The following is a 20406-nucleotide window of genomic DNA, read 5'->3' as shown; positions in this document are numbered from 1 at the left end:
GACTTAGGGTTCGCAGCCTGAGAAGCGGTCCACCGGTCCGCTCGTATGTCCGTGTCATGTCGACGAGCGAAGTCGATAGCTTATCTTGAATGCTTAAATTTAAATCGGTATTCAGTGCCACTGATGAGCTGTACGAATGAAAACCCTGAGAAAGGGTCAAAGTGCTACTGCAATTCAGTCCTGAAAAAAATCTCGAAGCCAAATTTTTGCGAAATGCAGTGCCGTTCGATTGGAGGTTCGACACGGGACGCAGGGCCAGACCATATCTAGGTTGACCATTTGAGTTGTATCTGGTGGCCGTCCGGACCAGTCCGAACCCTTCTCACATTGAAAGCTTATTGGTCAATGCTTTTGTTCTGTGAGCACTGAGAATCAGTAATCGCCATGACAAAACTAACAATAGGTCACCTTTTGACATGATTAAACTTGAAATCGAATGATCGGCGTCGGTGAGACCGCTACTGCAGTCGAATCAACTGTGTGATAGAGCCAGCTCGAGAGTATCATGGTGATGTACCGGTGAGTCACTGGTCAATGAACTCATTTACGCAGGAGCAATGCTGACTCTGTAAAATTGGCGTAGCAGATAAGACAATGTGAGATAGATGGTGAAAATGGAAGTAGAAGGCGGCTAATTGGAGATTCGGACCATGAACCAAACTGTGACCACTACAGCATTGCAACTTATACAAGCTCAACAGTAAAGCTGCCCAGGACGGGTCGAATATTTGTGCGTTTCAATTTCAGTAAGCAGAAATGATGCCAGGTCACAGAACGAAACAGTTGCTTTTTGCCATCAGCAGCAGCACGCAATCTCCATTTCCAAATTGCAAAAGAGTGGAGCACAAAGAGTGGCAAAATACGGATTCAGAGACGGTTCAACATCAGTGATTCACGTGGGAGAACTCACATATATCATGGTCCGAGGTACGAGCGCGCGTGCCCTTATGAGCTACACACCCAACACAGTATAAACCCAGCAACAGCGGTTTATGATACAATAGTTGGCATAATCGATTGAATAAGCTCTTGCGGGTTCTGCCGAAATTTCTTGCATCTGACAGCAATAACAATCATGATCGAAATCATATCCGTTAGTATACGGAGGATATAAAAACTGGTCGTCTTTCTACTCCATTCTCCGAGTCAGAGATCCCCCTCAGAACATCCCATACTATCACCTTGCAAAAAGTGCGTTTCTCCTTCTTCCCAATTTTGACAAAATCTATGGCTGGCAGTGCAGCGGAATCTGGATGGACTTGCACAAAAGATACGGATTACTGCCCGAACATTGTGCACAGGACGTGAGTAGTATGAGCAAGTGGTGCAACCAGGATTCAACTACATGAATGATGACTCACCTTCGTGTTTTAGAATAAATTTTGACATAAGTTGCATGTCTATCACGAGTTGAACATTGGGTCGGCAGCTCGAGCGGCACGTTTGAACAGTTGGACTGCATTGATACAGTGGATGATACAGTGTTGGAATTCATGAGTCGAAGCCGTGAAATTTTGAAAACTTGGACTCGTGACCAGTCCAAGATCTCGTCGATAATAGACGGACTGGGTTTGAATGGGTTCAGGTATTTTGCCGTGTCACTGCCGCAACTTGCCGCACCACTACCGCATCACTCGCACCACACCGAAACATACATTTAACGCTCATTTCCGACAACTACTCTTATCATACACAAGCTAATCGACATAGCAGTATTACTCAACGAACTCATCAACTATGCGCCTCTCGGACATGCCTTTGAGAGGTTGAATTTAGAGGACGTGTTGGGCGTGTTGCGGCATGAATGCGGTAGTGGGCGCGGCAGCAGTGAGTCCTAGTAATATAGTACGAGACAATGACATTCAGAATATATAGATTCTAGAGCACCCACTTTACAATGACCTGTCACTCTCGACAGGCACCTGCTAGTTACAATCTGTTATATACGACTCAGACCTCTGAGTCAGACACATGTCGCAACACACTATGCGGCACAGCCACTAATATTGGGCTAGCATATTTTTTTGATAACACATCCCTTTTTATGCTCACAATATCACGCTCGTTGTCCCATCCTGCTTCTAACTCCATGCTCGCCTGAATGAGAATGATTCCGGTATGTTGATGTCAAGTTTAATTCTTGAATTGTGCTGATTGCATCATGATAACACCCACCAGAGCTTTATCAGTAACTTATTTCAGCCCAGGAACCCATGCAAGTGTGACGCCTCGCAGCTTGATACTTCTGGAGTGTCCCATAGCCCCTCTCAGGTCAAGAAACGTAAGTGACCTAATGACCACTCAGAGGCCTGCGTCCTGATGTTCTCCAGCCTCAGGTTTCAGTCACACAGAAACTGTGACCGCGCAACCTCGCGCTGCTACACCCAATGAACATGTCCGTGTTGATGGTGAGTATATTTTGGTCTTTCTCTTTCACTGCGCCAAGCCTTGACTCGGTGCCTCCAGTTTCCGTCCGTGTCTTTGAATCAGAACATCACTCGCAGTACTATACCTCGGGTGTTCACACTACACCACCCCTGCAATACCCACCAGTGACTTCACAGCCTGCCTCGCAGCACTATACCCTAGATGTTCACCCTACTCTGCCTTTGCAACACCCCCCAGCGCCTCCACAGCCTGTGCGAGATCAGCCTCGTACAAATTGGCCAATCCCTTCTCAGGTCAGCAGTTCAACTACGGGCATGATCGACGAGCCACCTAGACAAAACCTACAAAAGCCACCTGCTACTAGTAAGTACAATCAGCATGCTCAAGGCTGGAGCTGTGATTAATCTATCTAAGGTATTGACTCGACTGATCCAACTGCACGCGCCTCTGCTGTCCACCAACCCCAGGCACCTACTAGTGGCGATATCGAATGGAACGTCTGGCCTGATGGCCACATCACACGAATTTACTCACGCGAAGATGCCAAACGACCCGAGGTCAATGATTTCCATGTCCACTGGGCTTGCGAGGGTCTAGGTGCGCCTCGAAAGCAACGTAGAGGCTCGCTTGATGCCCTAGAGTGGCAGGAAGGTGTGCGTACTCGTCGACGCTGCAATGGCATCATTGTATGTGCCAACCATGAATCCAAGGGTGGATCGTGTGCTATTGTTGTCCGTCCTACTACGACCAAGAAACTCATTGCCAAACAGCTTAAGGCATCATGCTCTTGTGGTGCCATGCTCGTCCATAATAATTGTGGTATAATTTATGATCTTTTCAAATTTTCAGAAGGTGTATGCTTCGTTCATCGAGGCTTTCACCACCACATTCGCCCACCACGACGACTGCATCTGACGAAAATGGAATCACATCACTTCCGGCAAGTCATCAAGGAGCACCCCCACATGAGTGCAGCACAGCTTGTGATGGGCCGCCCGGGCATCGATGGACTACATGAGTCAGTTGCAACCATCTCTCCGGTGCTTCTGAATATGGCCAGGGTGGACCATGAGAGGAAAAAGGTGTTCACTAAGAGCTGAGGCAAGGATATTATTGCAGATTAGTTGATGCACTCTACGGGGATCATAAACGTCGTCGCATGATTCGGGTGTGTACAACTCTTAGATTCAATAGCAGACTTTAACATCCAAATGATAGCTTGGCAGATGGACACATGCGCGCGAGGTTCCCCAGCATGAAGATGTCATCGCAAACTTTAGACACATTCCCTACAGCTTTAATATCGACGAAGCATTGGCTCCTCACAGTCAACTCCTCACAAATATTTTTGAGCAGCCTGATCCTGCAAAGATGCGCAATGCAGTCCCAGTGCTTGGGTACCTTGCCGACCTATCGGAGAAAACGGGTCGCAAGCAGACTACTGTGCCATATTGTGGTGATCTGTCTCTTATAGACTGTGCTCAGATTGCGAACTGGGTCTACCATCACATCCCTGGTGCATCCAAACAAATTGTCAATTGGCTAAACTGTGCTACCTATGCGCATGCGTGCACTATTGTAGTTGCAAAACGGAAGAGGAATCAACTCTAGGAGACGGCCTGAAAATATTTTGACTGAACGTCGCTTAGCACCACTTGACATGGACTCCGAGTCACTTCCTACTCTCGAAGAGGAAGCAAATGCGATACTCCAGGCGGCCTGGCTTGACCTCCAACTCAGCTATGATATGTCCGCGATGGATGTCGACGTTGATCTAGAGTGCCTTAGTATACTCGAACAGCGAATGTTCGAACTCTCGTTGGCCGCAGGTGCAGGGAATGAACAATGGGGAAAAGATGCTGGCACGCACCAAGACCGATGGAACCCATATGAGGGTCTCCCCGAGCACTGGAATCATGGTGACCGAGATCCGTATGCACCAGAATTCGAAGGGGAACTGGATGTGCGTTGTTTTCATATTCACAGCGGCAGGTTGCATTAAAACAGTGCCGGTCAACAGTGTGGGCCGAACTTTAGTGAAGGAAGTGAGCCCGAAGTCGTTAAGAAAGAGAAACATACCAAAAAGCCCAAACCACGGCCACGGCCAAGGAGGGTAGTACATGGAAGTACTTAACATGTGCGAGGATGAGCGTGCTGTTGTGCCTCGCTGATGATGTTCATGGCTTGTGGTTTGTGGTTGACTGACAGACACTTGTTGTGTAGGGTGCGGCACAGATGCGGCAGTGATGCGGCAAAATCCTAATGTAACAGAGAACTTCGTGCAGCGGCTGTGCAGTATGTGGGCTCTCTTCTCTGCCTACGCCCATTGGCAGGTTAATTCTAGCAAGCTCCGGTGCCCTGTCCTCCTTTCGGATTTTCTTTTCTGCTACAAACTCCGGTAAGCTTCAACAGCCCAGATCGTTTTGTGCAACGAAGACAAGTCTGGTGTGGAAGCCGGGCACGAGTAGCACAGGCACACCGACTCTCTCAAGCTCACTCGTGTAGGAAGTTCACCGTTGTGAACTCGTCAGGTTCCTCACCGGCAAACCTAATAAGGGGAGGAATCATTCATCAAGTCACAATGACACCTTCTACCACTGGCGAGCGTGATCACCGTCCTTGCAGAGACCTGCTGCCGTGCGCATGTGGATTCCCGCACTTTCGTGGACGCGGATACTTGCATTGACGCAGGCGCTTGCACTGACGCAAACTCTTGCATGGACACGGATCCCCGCATTGACGCAGATGCCCGCACTTATGCTCACACGGATGCCTTCTTACTACCTTTGCTACTATCTGTCTCATGTAGCCTCACCTCGATGCGTCCCCTTGCAGGCTCCTACAAGGGATTCAACGTTCAATTTGGTACGTCGCATTTATTCCTACTAATGTGGGAATAGCAGCTCACCTCGACTCACTCTTGCACAGGTCGGGATCACTATCAGGGCCCTGCTTGCAACCAAGCAGACATTTTCTCGTTCTCAGTAACACAACTACATAAGAGCACCCACACAGTCTGTCTCTACTAGTAAGCACTCCGTTCATAAATCACGCGCACAGTTCAATGAAAGCCAACAAGTCACCATGTCCAACGAAGATGAAGCAGAAAAGTTTAGGCGATTCTCTCCTTCCATCTTCTCCAATCTCACCACCAGCACCTGTGAAGAGACAGGTAAAGCGGAAGCACAAGTTTCTAGGCTTGTGTCCCGCATGTCGTTGCAGATGTTGCAAGGGATCTCTAAGCCAATGATATCTCGTCATATGAGAATGGGTCCAGGATTGTAGATTCTTTACCTCGAACGCATACATGTGTAGCATCCGTTCCACCGTCATGATGTGGGGCATTGTGGTCCCGGAAATCCTCATCACGAATATTGCAAGAGTCCTGTAGATGTGGTTGTATCTTGAGACTCAGCCACCTTCGCCGCGAGATCACACCTGAGGCCTGAAGCTTTGAAGACCTGAAAGGTCCATTTTTCGATCACTTACATTCCCAGATCGACAACATAGTTTCATCATACGGGGAGAGTAAGAGACAAGATATATAAGACTGAGACATACGAAAAGGTTCGTTCGGTCGGGGATGGCTTAATTGTGCCCGTCGTCCAAGGTCACTCATCTCCGGGTACGTCCATTCTCTCGGACTCCAACATGAATATACATAAACCAGGTTTTTGCGGAGGATCGTAGAAGATCAGTTGTTAAAGGGTTGAAGGACAGGCATGTTCTGAAAGATCAGGTTGTGCGAATTGATTTCACCTTTGAAGTGCCGAGTCAGAATTAAGCTAGGGATGTCACATGGCTTAAGGTGCTTCAGCGTAGGTGCCTCGAAGTGAAGGTAAATAAAAATAAAAATTAGAGCCGATGAGGCTGTCAGCCGCGTTAAAGGCTGCCATGACCGGAACCATGAGAGTGAGAAGTATACAATGAAACACGTCAACTTTGAGAGCAAAGTTAAGTTGTCTGCTCTTCGTTTGGGCCAGCTAGAAAAAGAAAGTGCATGGGTGGTGGCGGAATAATTGAATGGCATATGATAGCACTTGAGTACTATACTTCATTTTGTCCGGGGGCTGTCTGTAAATGGCTCATGATCAGCCACGCGACTTGGAGACTATCGCAGTGTATCGAGAGATACATGATGCGTGGTAACACCAAGGGGAGCCAGTTCATGATTACAATTGTGCCTGTTTGAAGATATACAAAGTTAGGTGTAACGACGAGTTTGAGTTGGACAGACAACGAAAAGACTCCAAAACGCAAGACCAATTCCTTTGCACAAAGATTCAAGTTTCTAGAATAAACGCCTCTTATTTGCCCGGTGCGCATAGTTCCCTGATCACGTTCTCGTCGATCCTCTTCGCAAAACATATCTCAAACGGAGCAGCACGTATGTTTGCAGTGTCCGAGAATGCAAGTGTGTCAATCTTCGCTGCAGGGTTCTCCGAAAGGCGGAAAGCCCACAGATAAGAGCCGTGTTGACGAAGACCGACCGATTCGCGACATGTTGACCAGGACACACTCTGGTCACGCATAAGAAATGGTTGAGAGATGAACGATATCACTCACCGACGGCCAAAGCCAAAAGTGAAAAACCGGAGATCACTGCGCACACGACCTGCATCGTCGATCCAACGCTGGGGATTAAACCTGTGTGGTTCTGAGAAGACCTCAGGGTCGTTTGCGATAGCCCTGAAGCACGAGCGTCAGACCCAAAGGTGAAAGGACGAAAATGATTGCGTACTGACCAATGGTTGCCAATAACAGTCGCACCTGCCGGAACGAGGTAGTTCTTCCAAATGATGTCCTTAGTTGCGCGATGCGCAAAGCCTGCAGTGCAAGGTGGCCGTCCATCATCGCGTTGTCACAACTCAAAAAGACGTACCTCCAAGACTGACAGGTCTCCACCTGAGACTCTCGAGCATGAACGCGGTAACCTGCGGCAGCATTTCCTGATCACCAAACGTCGGCACTAATCAGGAGCCATCTCAGTCAGCAGACAAACAAAGAAAATGCATGAATTACGCCGCATACGCCCCACGACGTTATCGAGTTCCTCTTGTACGCGAGCCTGCGCATCTGTATGAGTGGCAGCAGCCATCATCATGATTGTGATTGCGGACGCAGTCTACAACAGCTGTCAACTTAAGACGCGATGCAATGTAAGAACTTACCGTATCAGAACCAGCCGTAAACATCGCTCCTGCAATGTATGCCAAGTCCTTGTCTTCGAGCTGGTACTCTTTCTGGTGCTCTAACATGAACCTCGCAAAGGATGGCCTTGTATTCCCCTCACGCTTCACAGTGCTGAGGCAGCATATCTATCATCACAAGAAAATCACAAACCATCTGCCTTCGCACCGTGTCCAACTGCCTGTCATAGAGAGCAAGGTTTTCTTTCTGCCATGCCTTCAGCTGACTCAGGTAGCCAGGAACGAAACGCAGGATTGGATACGTATCCACAAGGTATGCTCCCGGCCTGATAGCTTGACCAAAACGCGCAAGAGCCTTATTGACGGCGACGACTTCAGGATCTGCATATGAAGTCGGAGTAGTTTTTCCATAGGTGAAGGACATGACCACCGAAGCTGAATAACTTAAATCCTCGGATTACAACCTGTATCGCGCAAGCAAGAGCTGGTGTTCGTACCGCATGGCATGACCTTGGTGGTTCTTTGGATCATTCAAGACATCTAGAACCAGATTCTTTGCATGTCTCGTCTGGATGGGCTCATAGGACTCTGCAACTTTGGGTTGCAAGCCTGCATGCAAGACCCTGCTTTACATTCAGTCTCGGTGATCACCTGGTAGAGACAAGATGTGTACCTGCGCAGCCGACGCAACCTTTCACCAGAGCCCTGAAGCAGCACTCCCAACCCGTCAGACAACGTCTCTTGCACTGCAATAGAACGCGGGCGGTCGGCAAGATTTGCTCCCTCTTTTTCCATGATATCTGTCGCAGCCTATGACGAGACTCACTCCATGCCTGGATAGACAATGGATTGTTTTATACTGACCTGATGACTTCCTATAACTACGAAAATCCTATGGCCTTGTTTGAGCGAGAACACAGGCCCATAATGTTCCTGTCCATCTCGCGAATTGAAACGGCACACTGCGTGAGGGGTTAGATAGGAGATCGCGTTGGTGTCCCTTGACAAAAGACTCACTGTGACTTTGGCATCGTATTTCCTAATAGCCAACGTCCAGGTGGTCCAGGCGGTAACGGCAACCGTCTTGCGGCCTGGTATCGTTGTTTCACTATCCAGACGCTGGCTAAGATAATGACAAAGGTGCACGCGGGGATGATAATCGCCATTGAAATGGTCTGGCTTGTTGATAGTCACGATTCAGACACCCCGCTACTTTGCAACATGTCAAGTACCCCAGAACAGAGAGGCATTGACTTACTGTGATGTGCGATGGGTACGGTCAGATTAGTGTGCATGATTACGCTGACTTAGTACTTACATACAAACACGGATTGAATACCTGCGCGGATAAATTGGACCTGTGCTTTCGGCTCCACGTAGATCTTCTTGTCGTTCTTGATGACTCGTTAGATTGATCGTGGCACAGGATCGTCGGTTCAGAAAACATTGTAATGGAGGTCAACTCGGCGAGGTCACCATTCTAAAAACAGATCTTTGCGCTCCAAACTTATAAGTAAGTAGCTACGCCTACTTACTTTCGCATAAAGAGAAACCGCGCAACACGTGTTTGTATATATTTGTCACAGTGCGAGAATTCAGAAACCTAGCCTATAATAGTAATCTTGTCTGACACAACCTATCAATCTGTACAGCATCAAAATGAGCTCTGTATGTTTTACCTCATTGCCTCTCATTGCTACCACGATCTCCACCAATCGGCAAGCTCTGATAATTCATGAGTCTGTGATCATCAAGCCGTAAGAACTTGGGCTCGTGACCAGTCCGAGATCTCGTCGATACTGGTACTAATCAGGCTGTGTCGACACTCCCAACGACAACATCGACATCTATGGCTTCGTCCCATTCATCCGAGTCCTCGTCGTGGTAATTAACAACGAGCTCAACCTCATCTAGAATAGCTAATGGTATTATTCAATGACGCGATCGAACTCGTCAAAATCAAAAGCATTTCCCTTGAGCACTCCGACACCGTTAATATTCTGACATTCTTCAGTCCTCTTTAACTCGTCAAGAGCCGCGAATTCAGCAGCAACGTCTTCAGGCAAGATAATTTCTGGATTATTATGCATCACGAGGCTCGGTCGAGAGAGGTGTCCACGCGAAGGATGCTTTAAGATTCTACGCAGTCTCAACAGCAATCCCAACCTCTTCAAGTTCACGAGTGTGCATGTTGACTGTGGGTGGACTTCCCAGCCTCCATGGCTTTTACAGAGCTGTGTCAAAGGTTTACACGTGCGCTCTACTCACCTACAATTAAGAGGATCGTCACGGCAAAGACCTTGAGTGGTTGATTTTCGAAATTGATTGGAAAAGTCATGTGAGGGGGCGTTCCCCAGCATACACCATCTTATTTCAGGGATGTCGGTTTTCATATTCCGTTAAATTCCAACTGTCATAAGATCTAAATCACATCTCTGCAGGCTCGCAATACAATATCGGTCAACATGGAACTCAATCATCACGTCTTATTCGAAGAATGAGCAAACCAGCCAATGACCACCATCACCGAAAGAGAACTCACAAGCTTCATCCAAATTGCCTCCACGATATTCCTCGGGAGCACGTCTGCATGCCTGTGACAAGCATCTCAGCCTGGCTTATACTTCACAAGCAAATAAAAGAGTCCTACGTCATTGCCTCGATTTCTGCGATGCCAGAGTGGAAATCCATTTCGTTCGGCTTCACAATAGGGATTCGCTTCCAGATTTTGGCGCCGACATATAAAACGGGGAAAAGCATCATGGGCAGATAATTTGTCATGAAAGTCGCTGTTGACCAGTTATCTCTCAGGAATACCTCCCATGCACTGAACTGGAGGCCATAAGCCCAAGAATCGCTTCATTATATCACACATCCGAAAGTCAAACTCACCAACAACGTCACAAGCGATGCGCCGATGGCCCACCAGGCGGCGAAGGGCTGAAACCGAGAGGAGTACGGGAGCTCGCTCATCTTGTGCCCCTGGGCAAGGAAGCCTTTGCGGAAGCGCAGATAGATGACACCGATGCCGAACCAGGTCGTGAGGCCCGCAGTAGCACACATGCTAGAGAACCACGTGAAGACCATTCCGGAGCTCGTGTTGACCGCCATGTAGGCGAGGAGAGAGAAAGAAGCACATATGGCTACTGCGACGTAGGGAAGTCCAGACCGCGAGGTACGAAGGAATACCTTTGGGGCATTGCCGGAGGCGGCGAGGCCATCTGCAAGCAGATTAAATTGGATACAGTGCTGTAGACATAGACTGAAGCTCACGCAGGCCTCTGGAGGAAATGTAAAGGTTACTGGAAGCCGCGGACCAGGCTGATGTCAGTAAGGCGGCGTTGATCACCTACAGAGGTATGAGAAATGCATTATTGTATAACACAACACTTACTGAGGGTAATCCTTTGATGCCAGCTTGGTTAATTGCAATTACAAACGGAGACGCAGAAGCGTTATCAGAGTTTACGTTCAGCAAGGGGTTGTTCGAAGGTACCAGGAGACCGATAACAAATACGCCGCCAATATAAAATAGTAGGATCCGGATATAAACACGACGGATGGCCTTGGGGAGATTCTTGCGCGGGTTCTTGGATTCTGCAGCCGCCATCTGGTCTGTCTCAACCTCAAAAGATCCAAGGAAGACCGTCACGACTCACAGCCACGACTTCTAACCCAGAATATGCGAATGCAGCTTGCGTTACTGCACGAGACCAGCCTAGAAAACGACCTGTCATGCCACTTATGCCATAAAATTGGACAAATGGGCCAGGGTCCTTCCAGTAGCGAAATCCGATACGATCATGGTTCGGGCCACCGCCAAGGTCAAGGATGATCCCGAAGATGATGAGACCAACAATCGTAACAACCTTGATAGAGCTGATTCGCCCCTGGCGTCAGGCAAAGAAAATAACTTAGGGGGAAGATAACCCTACGCAAAATAAACTCGGTTTCACCATACACACCTGCAGTGAAAATTGAAGTAGAAGAGAGGCCAAATAGTGTGAACATTTACCAACGCCACTCATGTTAATCCCGATGGCAACAACGAGACACATTGTTATCCATACTGCGTTGCTTACACCAGGATGCCAGAAATTTATGATGGTAGCGGCTGCAGACAACTCGGCTTGGATATAATCAACGGCGTTCGTTGGGAGATGATTCGGAGACTGTACCTGGCAATGTTACCTGATGGGAGAGTAACATCCAGAAACTTGAAACATCAAGCAAAGGGTCACATTACCGTCCAATTGTACCATAGATTCCATCCCAATGCAAATGAGAATGCTGGATCAACAAAGCGCTCGGCAAGCTTGATATGACCACCGGCAATTGGGAGATAGGAGATCATCTCTCCGATGGTGATCTAGTAACAAAACAATGAAGGATAAAATCGGGAAATATATACATGACTGACCATCACACAATAAGATATAGACCCAACGAATATGTAAGCTAATAAAAGGCCTAGAGGACCGCCATTCATGAGTGCCGACGCGGTCCCGAGGAACAATCCCGTGCCAATGACGCCGGCAATGCTGAAAAAGTAGTGACTCAGTCATTGAAGTCAGAAAGGTTGACAGACAAATACCTTATCATCGCAACATGACGATTTTTAAGCTCTCGGTGAAGTGTGAAGTCTGGTGGTGGTGTATAGCTGTCATTACTGCTTGCGCGCTCTCCTGAACCAACATCAACCTCAAAGGCTTTCTCCTTGTCTGGAGAAGAGAAACTATTGCTCATTAATATGGCGTGAATAGATGAACGGAAGGCGGCTGGAAAGGAACCCACTTTAAAATTATACTTTATATAGGCCCCTCAGGCTGGTATCTCAGGCAGAGATGTCGCCTATTAGACAGCGATAGCGGTATGATAAAGATAGCAAAAATGAACATGGGAATACCTCAAGTATGAGCATGCGGCTGCTTGAATAGTGCTAGGAATTAACGAGAGTCGAAGAAGGTGTCCTTACGTCTTATCGGCGCTTCGCAGCTCTGAAAAAACAAGCGCAAGTGCTACCCTGCGGCGCTACTAGCCTTTATATATATGGTCAATCGTATCATAGTGGCAGGGCAAGCAGCACAGCTGCAAGCTCAGTGGGGTAGAACATGTGAGTGACACGTGACTCGGTGCTTCTGTGGGGAGCAAGCTGCAGCAGTACTTGGTCACCGTGACTTTCTTGAATACATCTAGCTCGCTTTCTTCTTCTCAACTACTTTCCTCCCTCATTTCACGCAAGGACTGCACACACCAAACTATTCTGGATTTTGAATTTACGGGTGCAGAATTGCTGTGGACATATGATGAGCTCCTCCCTCTCGATTCGTAGTCTCAGGTCCGGTCAGTTCGTCAGTTTCTTGGGCTTGGATTCAGTCATTTATGAGCAGTAGATGTCACAGAACCCCTTCATCAAGTCAAACTACTGTCGGCACTTCGGAGTGGTAAGAAACCACCTCTCCCTTCTCCCACCTCATAGCAAACCCTCTCCACAGGTGATCCTGCTCTCATACATCCATTTCTTGCTGAAATTGGCAAGGAAAGACGAAACTCTGTCGATGGAGACATTAACACTGGAGCTGCTGCCCTCCACCTCGCTATACGATGCGCTTCTGGTAGGTCATCGCTTTTGCTTGCTACTCCCGCCTTCCCTCACCCGTAACCGAAGTCGGTACCGTACAGCTACTCCTATCTCATAGAGCGATATCACCCAATGGCGTGCACCCACCAGGTTCTGGGACCACCCCTCTGCATCTTGCAGCGTCCCTCGGTCGTGCAGACATTGTAGGCGTGTTGCTCGACCAGGCTGGCATTGACGACACCCTCCGTGATAACAACGAAAAAACATGCAAAGATGTGGCAAAGTTAAAAGAAGTCATCCAAACGTTAGAAGGTACGTACTCCCTCTCTGTTTCTGTGCCTTCTTCACTAACGCCACTCTTAGATTCACGTTCTTTTTTGAACGCCTCATACAGGTCGCTTTTACGCTCGTATATTTTATCACCCATGGATGCACCCCCAAATGCTGCATTGGTGGCTCTATTGGAATCACCACGGGCACGTGGACTTGATTTGTCGTACTTGGACGATGCATCTGGCACTTCTCTGCTACACGAGGCAGCCAGGCGGAAAAACCTGCGCCTCATTGAACTAGCCGTGCGAGCAGGGGCGAGCGTTTTTGTGCGAGACCGCAGGGGGAAAATGGCATACGAGGGAGCAGGAAAAGATGATCACGTACGGGTATTCTTGCGACAGTGTACGTTTTTCTTACGCGCTCCCTTACCCACTGTGCTCAAAACAACGACAGTTGCAAACCATGATACCTCTCTTATTGAGGTCCCGTCTTCGGAACCTCCTGTTATGAAGGGTTATCTCAGTAAATATACCAATGTCGCTAAGGGCTATAATACTAGATGGTTTGTTCTAAAAGATGGTGTATTCTCATGTCCGTTATCTCTCACCTCTTGTGTCTATTTATGGCGCTTAACTTCCTGTAGATTACCGGCACCAAGAAGACGAAGGCATAGCTAGCCGCGGTGCCATCACCATGAAAACTGCCATCCTCAAAACCTCGCCTGGCGGCGACAAGACGCGGTTCGAGATCCACTCGACCCCATCTCGAGGACATACCACTGGGCAAAAATGGTACATGCGTGCTAATCATCACGTTGAGGCTGCTGGGTGGACCCAGGCCCTTGGGAAGAGTATACAATGGGCGCGGCGCGATGAGCAAGTGCCGCGAAAGAGCGGGGAAAGCGAGTTGAATGCTTTGAAGCCCAAGAGTCTGCGTACGAGCTTCCAGTCGGTGATATCAGGGCGGCGAATGGATGCGGGTACTCGCGGCGGAGGGTCACAAAGCTCCTTTATGGGTATAACAGATGAGAGCATAGAGGATGGGCTACCTCCTGAGACGAGCAAGGTAGCTAAAAGCCCTTCTACCTCGGAAAATGAAGAGCGCAATTATAATTCTTCAACCTCGGTCCTCACGCAGTCGCCTCCTCACAATGCGACTTTTGACTTACAAGGGAATTCGGCTGCAGCACAGATGGAACTCACTACCCAGCTTCTGTCTAACCTCGCACTACCACCAGATGCGGCGCCCAGGACACAAGAACTCCGCACAGCGCTCAGGGAGTCGTTCGCGATCGTACAAACGATGATAGATGAGTATATCCAGATGGCCAAGGACCGTGAGGAGTGGTGGAAATCTCAACTACAGCGTGAGCGTGAGAGACAGACTGTGTGGGAAGAGAGCTTACAAACTGTCGTGCGGGAGGGCGAAGTCCTGGAACAAGAGCTGCGCATGCGGTCTCGGAAACGAGGCAGCAGATTCTTCGATGCTGGTATAAACGATGCAGGTGGCGGCATATTCCGACCGCGCCCTGCGACCATGGCCTTTGTATCTCCTGTGCTTGAAGAACCCTATTCCTCACCCTTGGTGCGCCCTGCACCAATCACTACTGTCTCCTCGCCTAAGGAAGTCAACGGCCTGTCCACATTGACTATGCCATCATCACCCACGAGTGCAGGGGTCACGCCGACTGCACAGCGTATACCACGGCAAGATCAGGAGGATGAAGACGCCGTCGACACAGATGAGGAAGATGAATTCTTCGATGCCATCGAGGCTAATGCCCTTCCCAATCTCCTCGTCAGCCAACTGCTCTCTAGCCCGATGCACATGGTACCTGCGTTGTCCTTCATGAACAAGGAACATTTCGCAGGCTATCAAAATTTGAGGACGCGGTTACCTATCGGGTCGGATAACAGGCCAAGCACGAGTCTGTGGTCTGTGCTGAAGCACAGCATTGGAAAGGATTTGACGAGGATTAGTTTTCCCGTCATGTTTAATGAGCCGACGAGTATGTTGCAGCGGATGGTGAGTTGTCTTTGGCTAATGGATATGTACACACTGTCTTATTTGAGTGAAGGCGGAGGACATGGAGTTCTCGGAGTGTCGTAAGTATCTCATTTATGTGATCGCTGGTCATCGTAACTCAATGGTTGATAGTCCATGTCGCTGCCCGGGAGCAAGACCCTCACCGGCGTTTAGCATTTGTGGCCGCGTTTGCAATGTCAAATTATTCATCGACCATCGGTCGTATAGCTAAACCATTTAATCCTATGCTTGTATGTACCTTTCATGCTTTTCATGTAGTCAAGTGCTCAACCTATCCAGAGTGAAACATTCGAATATGTCAGACTCGACAAGGAGTATCGCTACGTATCTGAGCAAGTCAGTCATCATCCCCCCATGTCAGCTTGTTGGGCAGAATCGCCGTATTGGCATTATTATGGAGAGGTTCGTTACATTGTTGTTTCACATGATCCACTGATACTTATCCACACCAGGTCGACGCACAAAATAAATTTATGGGAAAATCTTTCGAGATTCGTCCTACTGGCGTTGCGCATGCTGAACTTCTTCTTCCTGAAGAGTGGGCGCCCGACTACCCCAAGTGTACTACTGCTGGCATCCAGGGCAAGGTCGTCGAGCACTTCTCGTGGAAGAAAGTCACTACCAACGTCTCCGGGTTCATCTTAGGCTCTCCCACTATCGATCACTATGGTGACATGATCGTGAGTGATTCGCTCTTTGTTCCTCGTCATGCGTCAAAACTGAAGCTACGTTACTACAGGTCACGAATCATCGCACTGGCGACCAGTGTGTACTGACATTCAAGCCGAGAGGATGGCGGGGTAAAGACGCATACGAAATCACTGGTGTCGTGCGAGACGCAGACGGAGAAGTAACCCACGAGGTAGCTGGACGGTGGAACAGCCAGCTCATATGTCGCGCCGTCGGCACAGGCAGCGGCTTCCTACACCCTGACGCTACTGTAAGTGGGCCCTCTTCGCCAAACTACGCCGCAGAGTACATCCTCCTCTGGCGTAACTCCGAAAAGCCTACCGCACCTTTCAACCTCACGCCGTTCGCCGTCACGCTGAATGACTGCCCCGATGAAACGCTAAGGCCATACTTGTGCCCGACAGACTGCCGTCTGCGACCTGATCAACGGGCGTTTGAGATGGGGAAGTATGAGTTTGCGAATGGGCTGAAGATGCAGCAAGAGGAGCGGCAACGAGCGACGCGGCGTGCAAGGGAGGAGGGGCGCGTGCCGCCGCATCGACCTAGATGGTTTAGGGCGGAGACGGATGAGGATACTGGGGAGAGGGTGTGGGCGCCGTCGAGGGTTGGGAATAGGTTGGAATATTGGGTAGAGAGAGAGAAGGTGTGGGCTATGGGAGGCAGGCAGCCTTGGAAGGATGTGGAACCTATCTTTATAGAGGACGATGTTTAATGATTCATGGATAGAGCAGCATCTGTATTTAATTGTGGGGCTTTTTTGTGAACCTGGCAATGAAAAAGAACAATACACGTACAGCCTGAGTATGTTGGCACTACTTCCTTGTTTAATCAGACTACAGTCTCGTTAATTGTTTCAGGGTCTCGAACTAGAATAGATTGGAGTAGATTATCGATAATAAGCATAAGTCATGCGCGTGAAATAGCGCGGGACTACTATCCAATACAATCAGCACATATAAATTGAGGGGTCTTGTAATTTGTTGATGCCCTTGTAGTCTCAAAGGAAACAATATTGGTATACTTCCCGAGACCCGTTGCGGTCACCCGCACCAGCCTGAAACTCAGGCACTTGTAAGTATACGATGTAGTGCAACTTGACATTGATCAAATACAAGCCAAAAAGCTTGCCCTGAGCAAGGTTCGAACTTGCGACCTCAGGATTACCCGAATACACTCGGTCATATATAAGATATGAGACCTGCGCTCTAACCAACTGAGCCATCAGGGCTGTGGAGCATGCTGGCACTTTGGATATGTCTTCTTCTACAATTCCAAAGTTCTTGATCCCATGATCAATATCAATATTAATGTCAGGACGTGGGACACGGAATGCGGACAGCAGCTTGCCCCAAGACCACTCCATGGACGGCATAGATAAGCTCGGACTCTCTACAGCTTTAGCAAAGGCACGCAAGAGTTACCAAGAAGGAGGGATCCCGATTGGCGCTGCCCTTGTGTATCACGGGTCTTCAACGGATCCAAAAGATGCAGTTGTTCTAGGATGCTCGCACAACTCACGCATTCAGAAGTCATCGGCTACGTTGCATGGGGAGATAGCTGCCTTGGAGGATGCAGGGAGACTTAAGGCACAAGTTTATAGAGGATGTACGATGGTGAGATTCCGAGCGATGTGTATGGGGTTGCTTACTGATATTTGGTGAATAAAGTACACGACCTTGAGGTGGGGTGATCGTCATGCGTCGCTAGTTCTATCAATTGCTCATGACTCACCGCATCAATAGTCCTTGCATTATGTGCACAGGTGCAATTATACTTTACAAGATTCCGCGTGTCGTTATTGGAGAGAATGAGAACTGGGTGGGGGGAGAAGAGCTGCTGAAAAGCCAAGGCGTCGAGGTCATAGTGGTTGATAATGCAGAATGCAAGGAGCTCATGAAGAAATTCATTGTCGAAAAACCGGAGGTGCGTCATGATGGTCTATTACGGATGGCACGTTTGCTAATTGACGATCTATGTGCAGGAATGGAACGAGGATATCGGTGAGATCCAGTAGAAAAGTCTGTCTACACCTGCCTGGTAAAATGCATCATGAAGATCCCACTGTCACCGTCACAGCTTCTCCCAGTCCGTTCTTCGTCACCTCCCTTATACTGAGATCTACAGCACCATTGCCGCTAATGATTGCCTGCACTTGCACCTTCGTCTTGCCCTTGGAAGGGTTGGAGCGCGAAAGTGATAATGAAGCTAAGAATGCTTCTTTTGAGATCGTCTTCTCCTTTACCTCCAACTCTTCTTCCTCCTCATCCTGGGGCTCGTCTTCATCGTCTTCGAATTTTTGTGGCTTGACATGTTCGACCCTAACGCCCTCGCTGACTTCCCAGAACTCGAAGCCAACTCGATCTTCAGACCCACTGACATCCACCTCCACAGTGACAGTGCGCCTGCATGGTAAAGGCGTCTCCTTCAAAATGAGAGGAACCCACACTCCACCCAAGCCGCCTTCTGCAGACAGCTGAGGAACCAGAAGGCCGATAGTACGGCTCGTAGCGCTGACGCTGCTAGTTCCATTGCCCTTGATGAATGCCTGGCGAACCTCCTCGGTTTCTCCAGCAAGGCCAACAAGCAATTGTGCTTGGAGGGCACATCCACGTGCCAGAATAGTGGTTGGGTCGCCGATACCACCGCCAGCGACAGTGCCTGCCTTGAAGGGCGTAATGACGTTTTCGGTGAAACCTTCTGCTAAGGTCTCATCCAGGCCTGGCAAGCAAGCGCAACCGCCGATATACACAATCTCATCAACGTCATACAAATCCACCCCTGCGCTCGCGACAAGCTCCTTCACCTTTGCGTAAACCTTGTCATAGATGGAGCGCACCTCCATGTCAAATCGGAGCCGGTTGATGGAACCGGTGTAGTCGAGACCATCTTTGAGTGACTCTACGGAACACGTAGCAGCACCAGGACTCGCACTAAGCGTGCGCTTTGTGTGCTCAACTGCGAGTCTGAGTTTAGCTTCAGCGCGCTTATCAAGGGGATCAGAAGCAGGCGCGACAGTTAACGGCGTTTTGGTTTTTTTGGTGAATTCTTTTGCAAAGAATTTGATCAATTTCGAGTCGATCTCATCGCCACCAACAGAAGAGTCAGAGATGGTTGCAAGTGAGTACGCGAGGCCCTCACGGACCGAAAGGAGAGACAGCTCGAGGGACGACGCGCCGAGATCGACAATGAGTTGTGTTCGGTCCGAGGAAATTTCCTCTGATCCTGCGGCAGTACAGACGGCAACTGCACCTGCATCATCAAGCAACTGAAGGACGTGAACTCCAGCATCCTCTGCAGCTTTTATCACCGCTTCTCTCTGGGCGTCATCAAACCACGAGGGCAAGCTGATTACGGCACCCAATACTTTTCTCCCAAGGAAGTCCTCAGCAGATTGCACGAGCGAACCGAGGAATATTGTGGTTACTTCGGAAACAGTTAGGACGCGCTCAACCTCGATGGGCTCTGATCGTGGGGTAGCAACTTGTGATGCCGCAGGTGTATTGGTAGCGGTAGTTTTAAGAGGTAAGGGCGCGGGTTGCAGGACCTTGACCTTGTATGCTGGCGTATCGGGTAGCGAAGGGTGTTGTATGACAGGCGCAGAGACCGACAAAGCCGCCTGTGGTACTTCTGAGAACCTGCCATATACCTTCAGACCGGATGCAATGATGAAATTCACCGAACAACGCACTTCTTGCCTAGAAGGTTACGAAATCCTGTAATAGTGTTTTGAGAGTTTTTGACTAGCTGGTGCCTTGCTTGGTTTCCGATATACTGAGAGGATAAAACTTGGTTAAGTGGCATGAACACGAAGTAGGCTACCACATACCATCTCCTCCCCTTGAAATGCGATAGCACAAGCGATCTGACGTTCTCCATCTTCGTTTGCTATGCACTCAGCGATGCCTTCCTATCGTCCAAAAAAAATTGTATGTGAGATTTGTAGATTGACAGCAGGAAGAAACGCACTTTTGTTAAGACTGCGATAGATGCATATGAGTTACCAAAGTTGATACCAACGATGGAAGGTACTGCAGAGATCTCGATCGGAGCCTCTGCAGTTCCATTCGGGATGAGTCCGTTGGGTGCCATAGTCTATGTAGGTTCAAAGGGTATGAGGACGATCTGATCAAAATTGAACAGTGCGAGAAAAAAATCAGTCACGTGCGAATGCCATTTAAATTTAATCGTATTTATACCGACGTGAGCTTAGCAGATTTGTGCCTCGGGTCTTCCCATTCCCATATATCCTTTTGACCTTATCTGCTGCCCTGTTATCTG

At 48.9% G+C, this 20406-nt stretch overlaps 8 protein-coding genes and 1 non-coding gene across 9 annotated transcripts; 5 read left to right on the top strand and 4 right to left on the bottom strand.

Moving 5' to 3' along the window:
* Positions 1-2251: 2251 nt before the first annotated feature.
* Positions 2252-3793, top strand: F5891DRAFT_600614 (uncharacterized protein). The gene is made up of 4 exons (XM_041372426.1): positions 2252-2281; positions 2331-2751; positions 2803-3556; positions 3607-3793. Exons 2-3 carry the CDS (start codon positions 2388-2390, stop codon positions 3486-3488), a joined length of 1050 nt encoding a protein of 349 aa, XP_041221944.1. The 5' UTR covers positions 2252-2281; positions 2331-2387; the 3' UTR covers positions 3489-3556; positions 3607-3793.
* F5891DRAFT_958746 (uncharacterized protein) lies at positions 3509-4390 on the top strand (the record flags this gene model as incomplete). Its single annotated transcript, XM_041375583.1, has 3 exons — positions 3509-3556; positions 3607-3969; positions 4061-4390. Coding segments are annotated over 3 exons (741 nt in total), but the record flags the coding sequence as incomplete, so codon positions are not given.
* A 402-nt stretch (positions 4391-4792) lies between these two features.
* On the top strand, positions 4793-5716 carry F5891DRAFT_1054591 (uncharacterized protein; the record flags this gene model as incomplete). The annotated part of the gene is made up of 5 exons (XM_041362623.1): positions 4793-4852; positions 4881-4896; positions 4920-5033; positions 5080-5253; positions 5292-5716. Coding segments are annotated over 5 exons (462 nt in total), but the record flags the coding sequence as incomplete, so codon positions are not given.
* Positions 5717-6292: 576 nt separating this feature from the next.
* Positions 6293-9085, bottom strand: F5891DRAFT_1165679 (cytochrome P450). Its single transcript, XM_041365399.1, is given in 14 exon segments — positions 6293-6817; positions 6850-6908; positions 6955-7077; positions 7134-7215; positions 7271-7357; positions 7411-7513; positions 7560-7682; positions 7732-7981; positions 8036-8161; positions 8212-8348; positions 8403-8437; positions 8457-8500; positions 8556-8646; positions 8797-9085. 14 exon segments carry the CDS (start codon positions 8831-8833, stop codon positions 6696-6698), a joined length of 1419 nt encoding a protein of 472 aa, XP_041221941.1. The 5' UTR covers positions 8834-9085; the 3' UTR covers positions 6293-6695.
* Positions 9086-9818: 733 nt separating this feature from the next.
* On the bottom strand, positions 9819-12176 carry F5891DRAFT_1247392 (amino acid permease/ SLC12A domain-containing protein). The gene is made up of 11 exons (XM_041369834.1): positions 12133-12176; positions 11959-12079; positions 11785-11907; positions 11717-11729; positions 11554-11667; positions 11469-11503; positions 11198-11428; positions 10933-11148; positions 10812-10887; positions 10431-10759; positions 9819-10370 (listed from the first exon to the last, which is right to left on the bottom strand). The coding sequence occupies exons 1-11, from the start codon at positions 12138-12140 to the stop codon at positions 10185-10187; spliced, it is 1452 nt and encodes a 483-aa protein (XP_041221940.1). The 5' UTR covers positions 12141-12176; the 3' UTR covers positions 9819-10184.
* Positions 12177-12684: 508 nt separating this feature from the next.
* F5891DRAFT_1280737 (Oxysterol-binding protein-domain-containing protein) lies at positions 12685-17020 on the top strand. The gene is made up of 12 exons (XM_041370433.1): positions 12685-12881; positions 12932-12982; positions 13034-13153; positions 13207-13431; positions 13483-13794; positions 13846-13983; positions 14036-15417; positions 15470-15497; positions 15550-15668; positions 15718-15840; positions 15891-16118; positions 16178-17020. The coding sequence occupies exons 1-12, from the start codon at positions 12842-12844 to the stop codon at positions 16838-16840; spliced, it is 3429 nt and encodes a 1142-aa protein (XP_041221939.1). The 5' UTR covers positions 12685-12841; the 3' UTR covers positions 16841-17020.
* A 233-nt stretch (positions 17021-17253) lies between these two features.
* On the bottom strand, positions 17254-17356 carry F5891DRAFT_t98. Its single transcript has one exon. It is a non-coding gene; the product is annotated as a tRNA-Met (tRNA).
* Positions 17357-17489: 133 nt separating this feature from the next.
* Positions 17490-18142, top strand: F5891DRAFT_958748 (cytidine deaminase-like protein; the record flags this gene model as incomplete). The annotated part of the gene is made up of 4 exons (XM_041375584.1): positions 17490-17741; positions 17796-17809; positions 17871-18051; positions 18110-18142. 4 exons carry the CDS (start codon positions 17490-17492, stop codon positions 18140-18142), a joined length of 480 nt encoding a protein of 159 aa, XP_041221938.1.
* Positions 18143-18175: 33 nt separating this feature from the next.
* Positions 18176-20217, bottom strand: F5891DRAFT_983542 (Hsp70 protein-domain-containing protein; the record flags this gene model as incomplete). The annotated part of the gene is made up of 4 exons (XM_041377335.1): positions 18176-19763; positions 19817-19899; positions 19955-20035; positions 20095-20217. 4 exons carry the CDS (start codon positions 20215-20217, stop codon positions 18176-18178), a joined length of 1875 nt encoding a protein of 624 aa, XP_041221937.1.
* Positions 20218-20406: the final 189 nt, after the last annotated feature.

This window comes from Suillus fuscotomentosus (assembly GCF_016647785.1).
Source record: "Suillus fuscotomentosus strain FC203 chromosome Unknown F5891scaffold_56, whole genome shotgun sequence".
Lineage (NCBI taxonomy): Eukaryota > Fungi > Basidiomycota > Agaricomycetes > Boletales > Suillaceae > Suillus > Suillus fuscotomentosus.
The sequence above is the reverse complement of the archived record's forward strand: the minus strand, read 5'-3'. Positions and strand labels throughout refer to the sequence as shown.

Excerpts from the sequence above, each read along its gene's own strand:
- F5891DRAFT_600614 (XM_041372426.1), top strand. The coding sequence starts at position 2,388 with ATGAACATGTCCGTGTTGATGGTGAGTATATTTTGGTCTTTCTCTTTC. Across the intron at positions 2,752-2,802 it reads ACAAAAGCCACCTGCTACTA|GTATTGACTCGACTGATCCA; the intron begins GTAAGTACAATC and ends AATCTATCTAAG.
- F5891DRAFT_1165679 (XM_041365399.1), bottom strand. The coding sequence starts at position 8,833 with ATGCACACTAATCTGACCGTACCCATCGCACATCACA. Across the intron at positions 7,514-7,559 it reads TTACGGCTGGTTCTGATACG|ACTGCGTCCGCAATCACAAT; the intron begins GTAAGTTCTTAC and ends CAGCTGTTGTAG. Across the intron at positions 7,078-7,133 it reads ACTGTTATTGGCAACCATTG|GGCTATCGCAAACGACCCTG; the intron begins GTCAGTACGCAA and ends CTCGTGCTTCAG.
- F5891DRAFT_1247392 (XM_041369834.1), bottom strand. Across the intron at positions 11,504-11,553 it reads GATTAACATGAGTGGCGTTG|GTGTGTATGGTGAAACCGAG; the intron begins GTAAATGTTCAC and ends TTTTCACTGCAG. Across the intron at positions 10,371-10,430 it reads CATCGCTTGTGACGTTGTTG|TTCAGTGCATGGGAGGTATT; the intron begins GTGAGTTTGACT and ends TATGGCCTCCAG.
- F5891DRAFT_1280737 (XM_041370433.1), top strand. The coding sequence starts at position 12,842 with ATGATGAGCTCCTCCCTCTCGATTCGTAGTCTCAGGTCCG. Across the intron at positions 15,418-15,469 it reads CGAGTATGTTGCAGCGGATG|GCGGAGGACATGGAGTTCTC; the intron begins GTGAGTTGTCTT and ends ATTTGAGTGAAG. Across the intron at positions 16,119-16,177 it reads ATCACTATGGTGACATGATC|GTCACGAATCATCGCACTGG; the intron begins GTGAGTGATTCG and ends ACGTTACTACAG.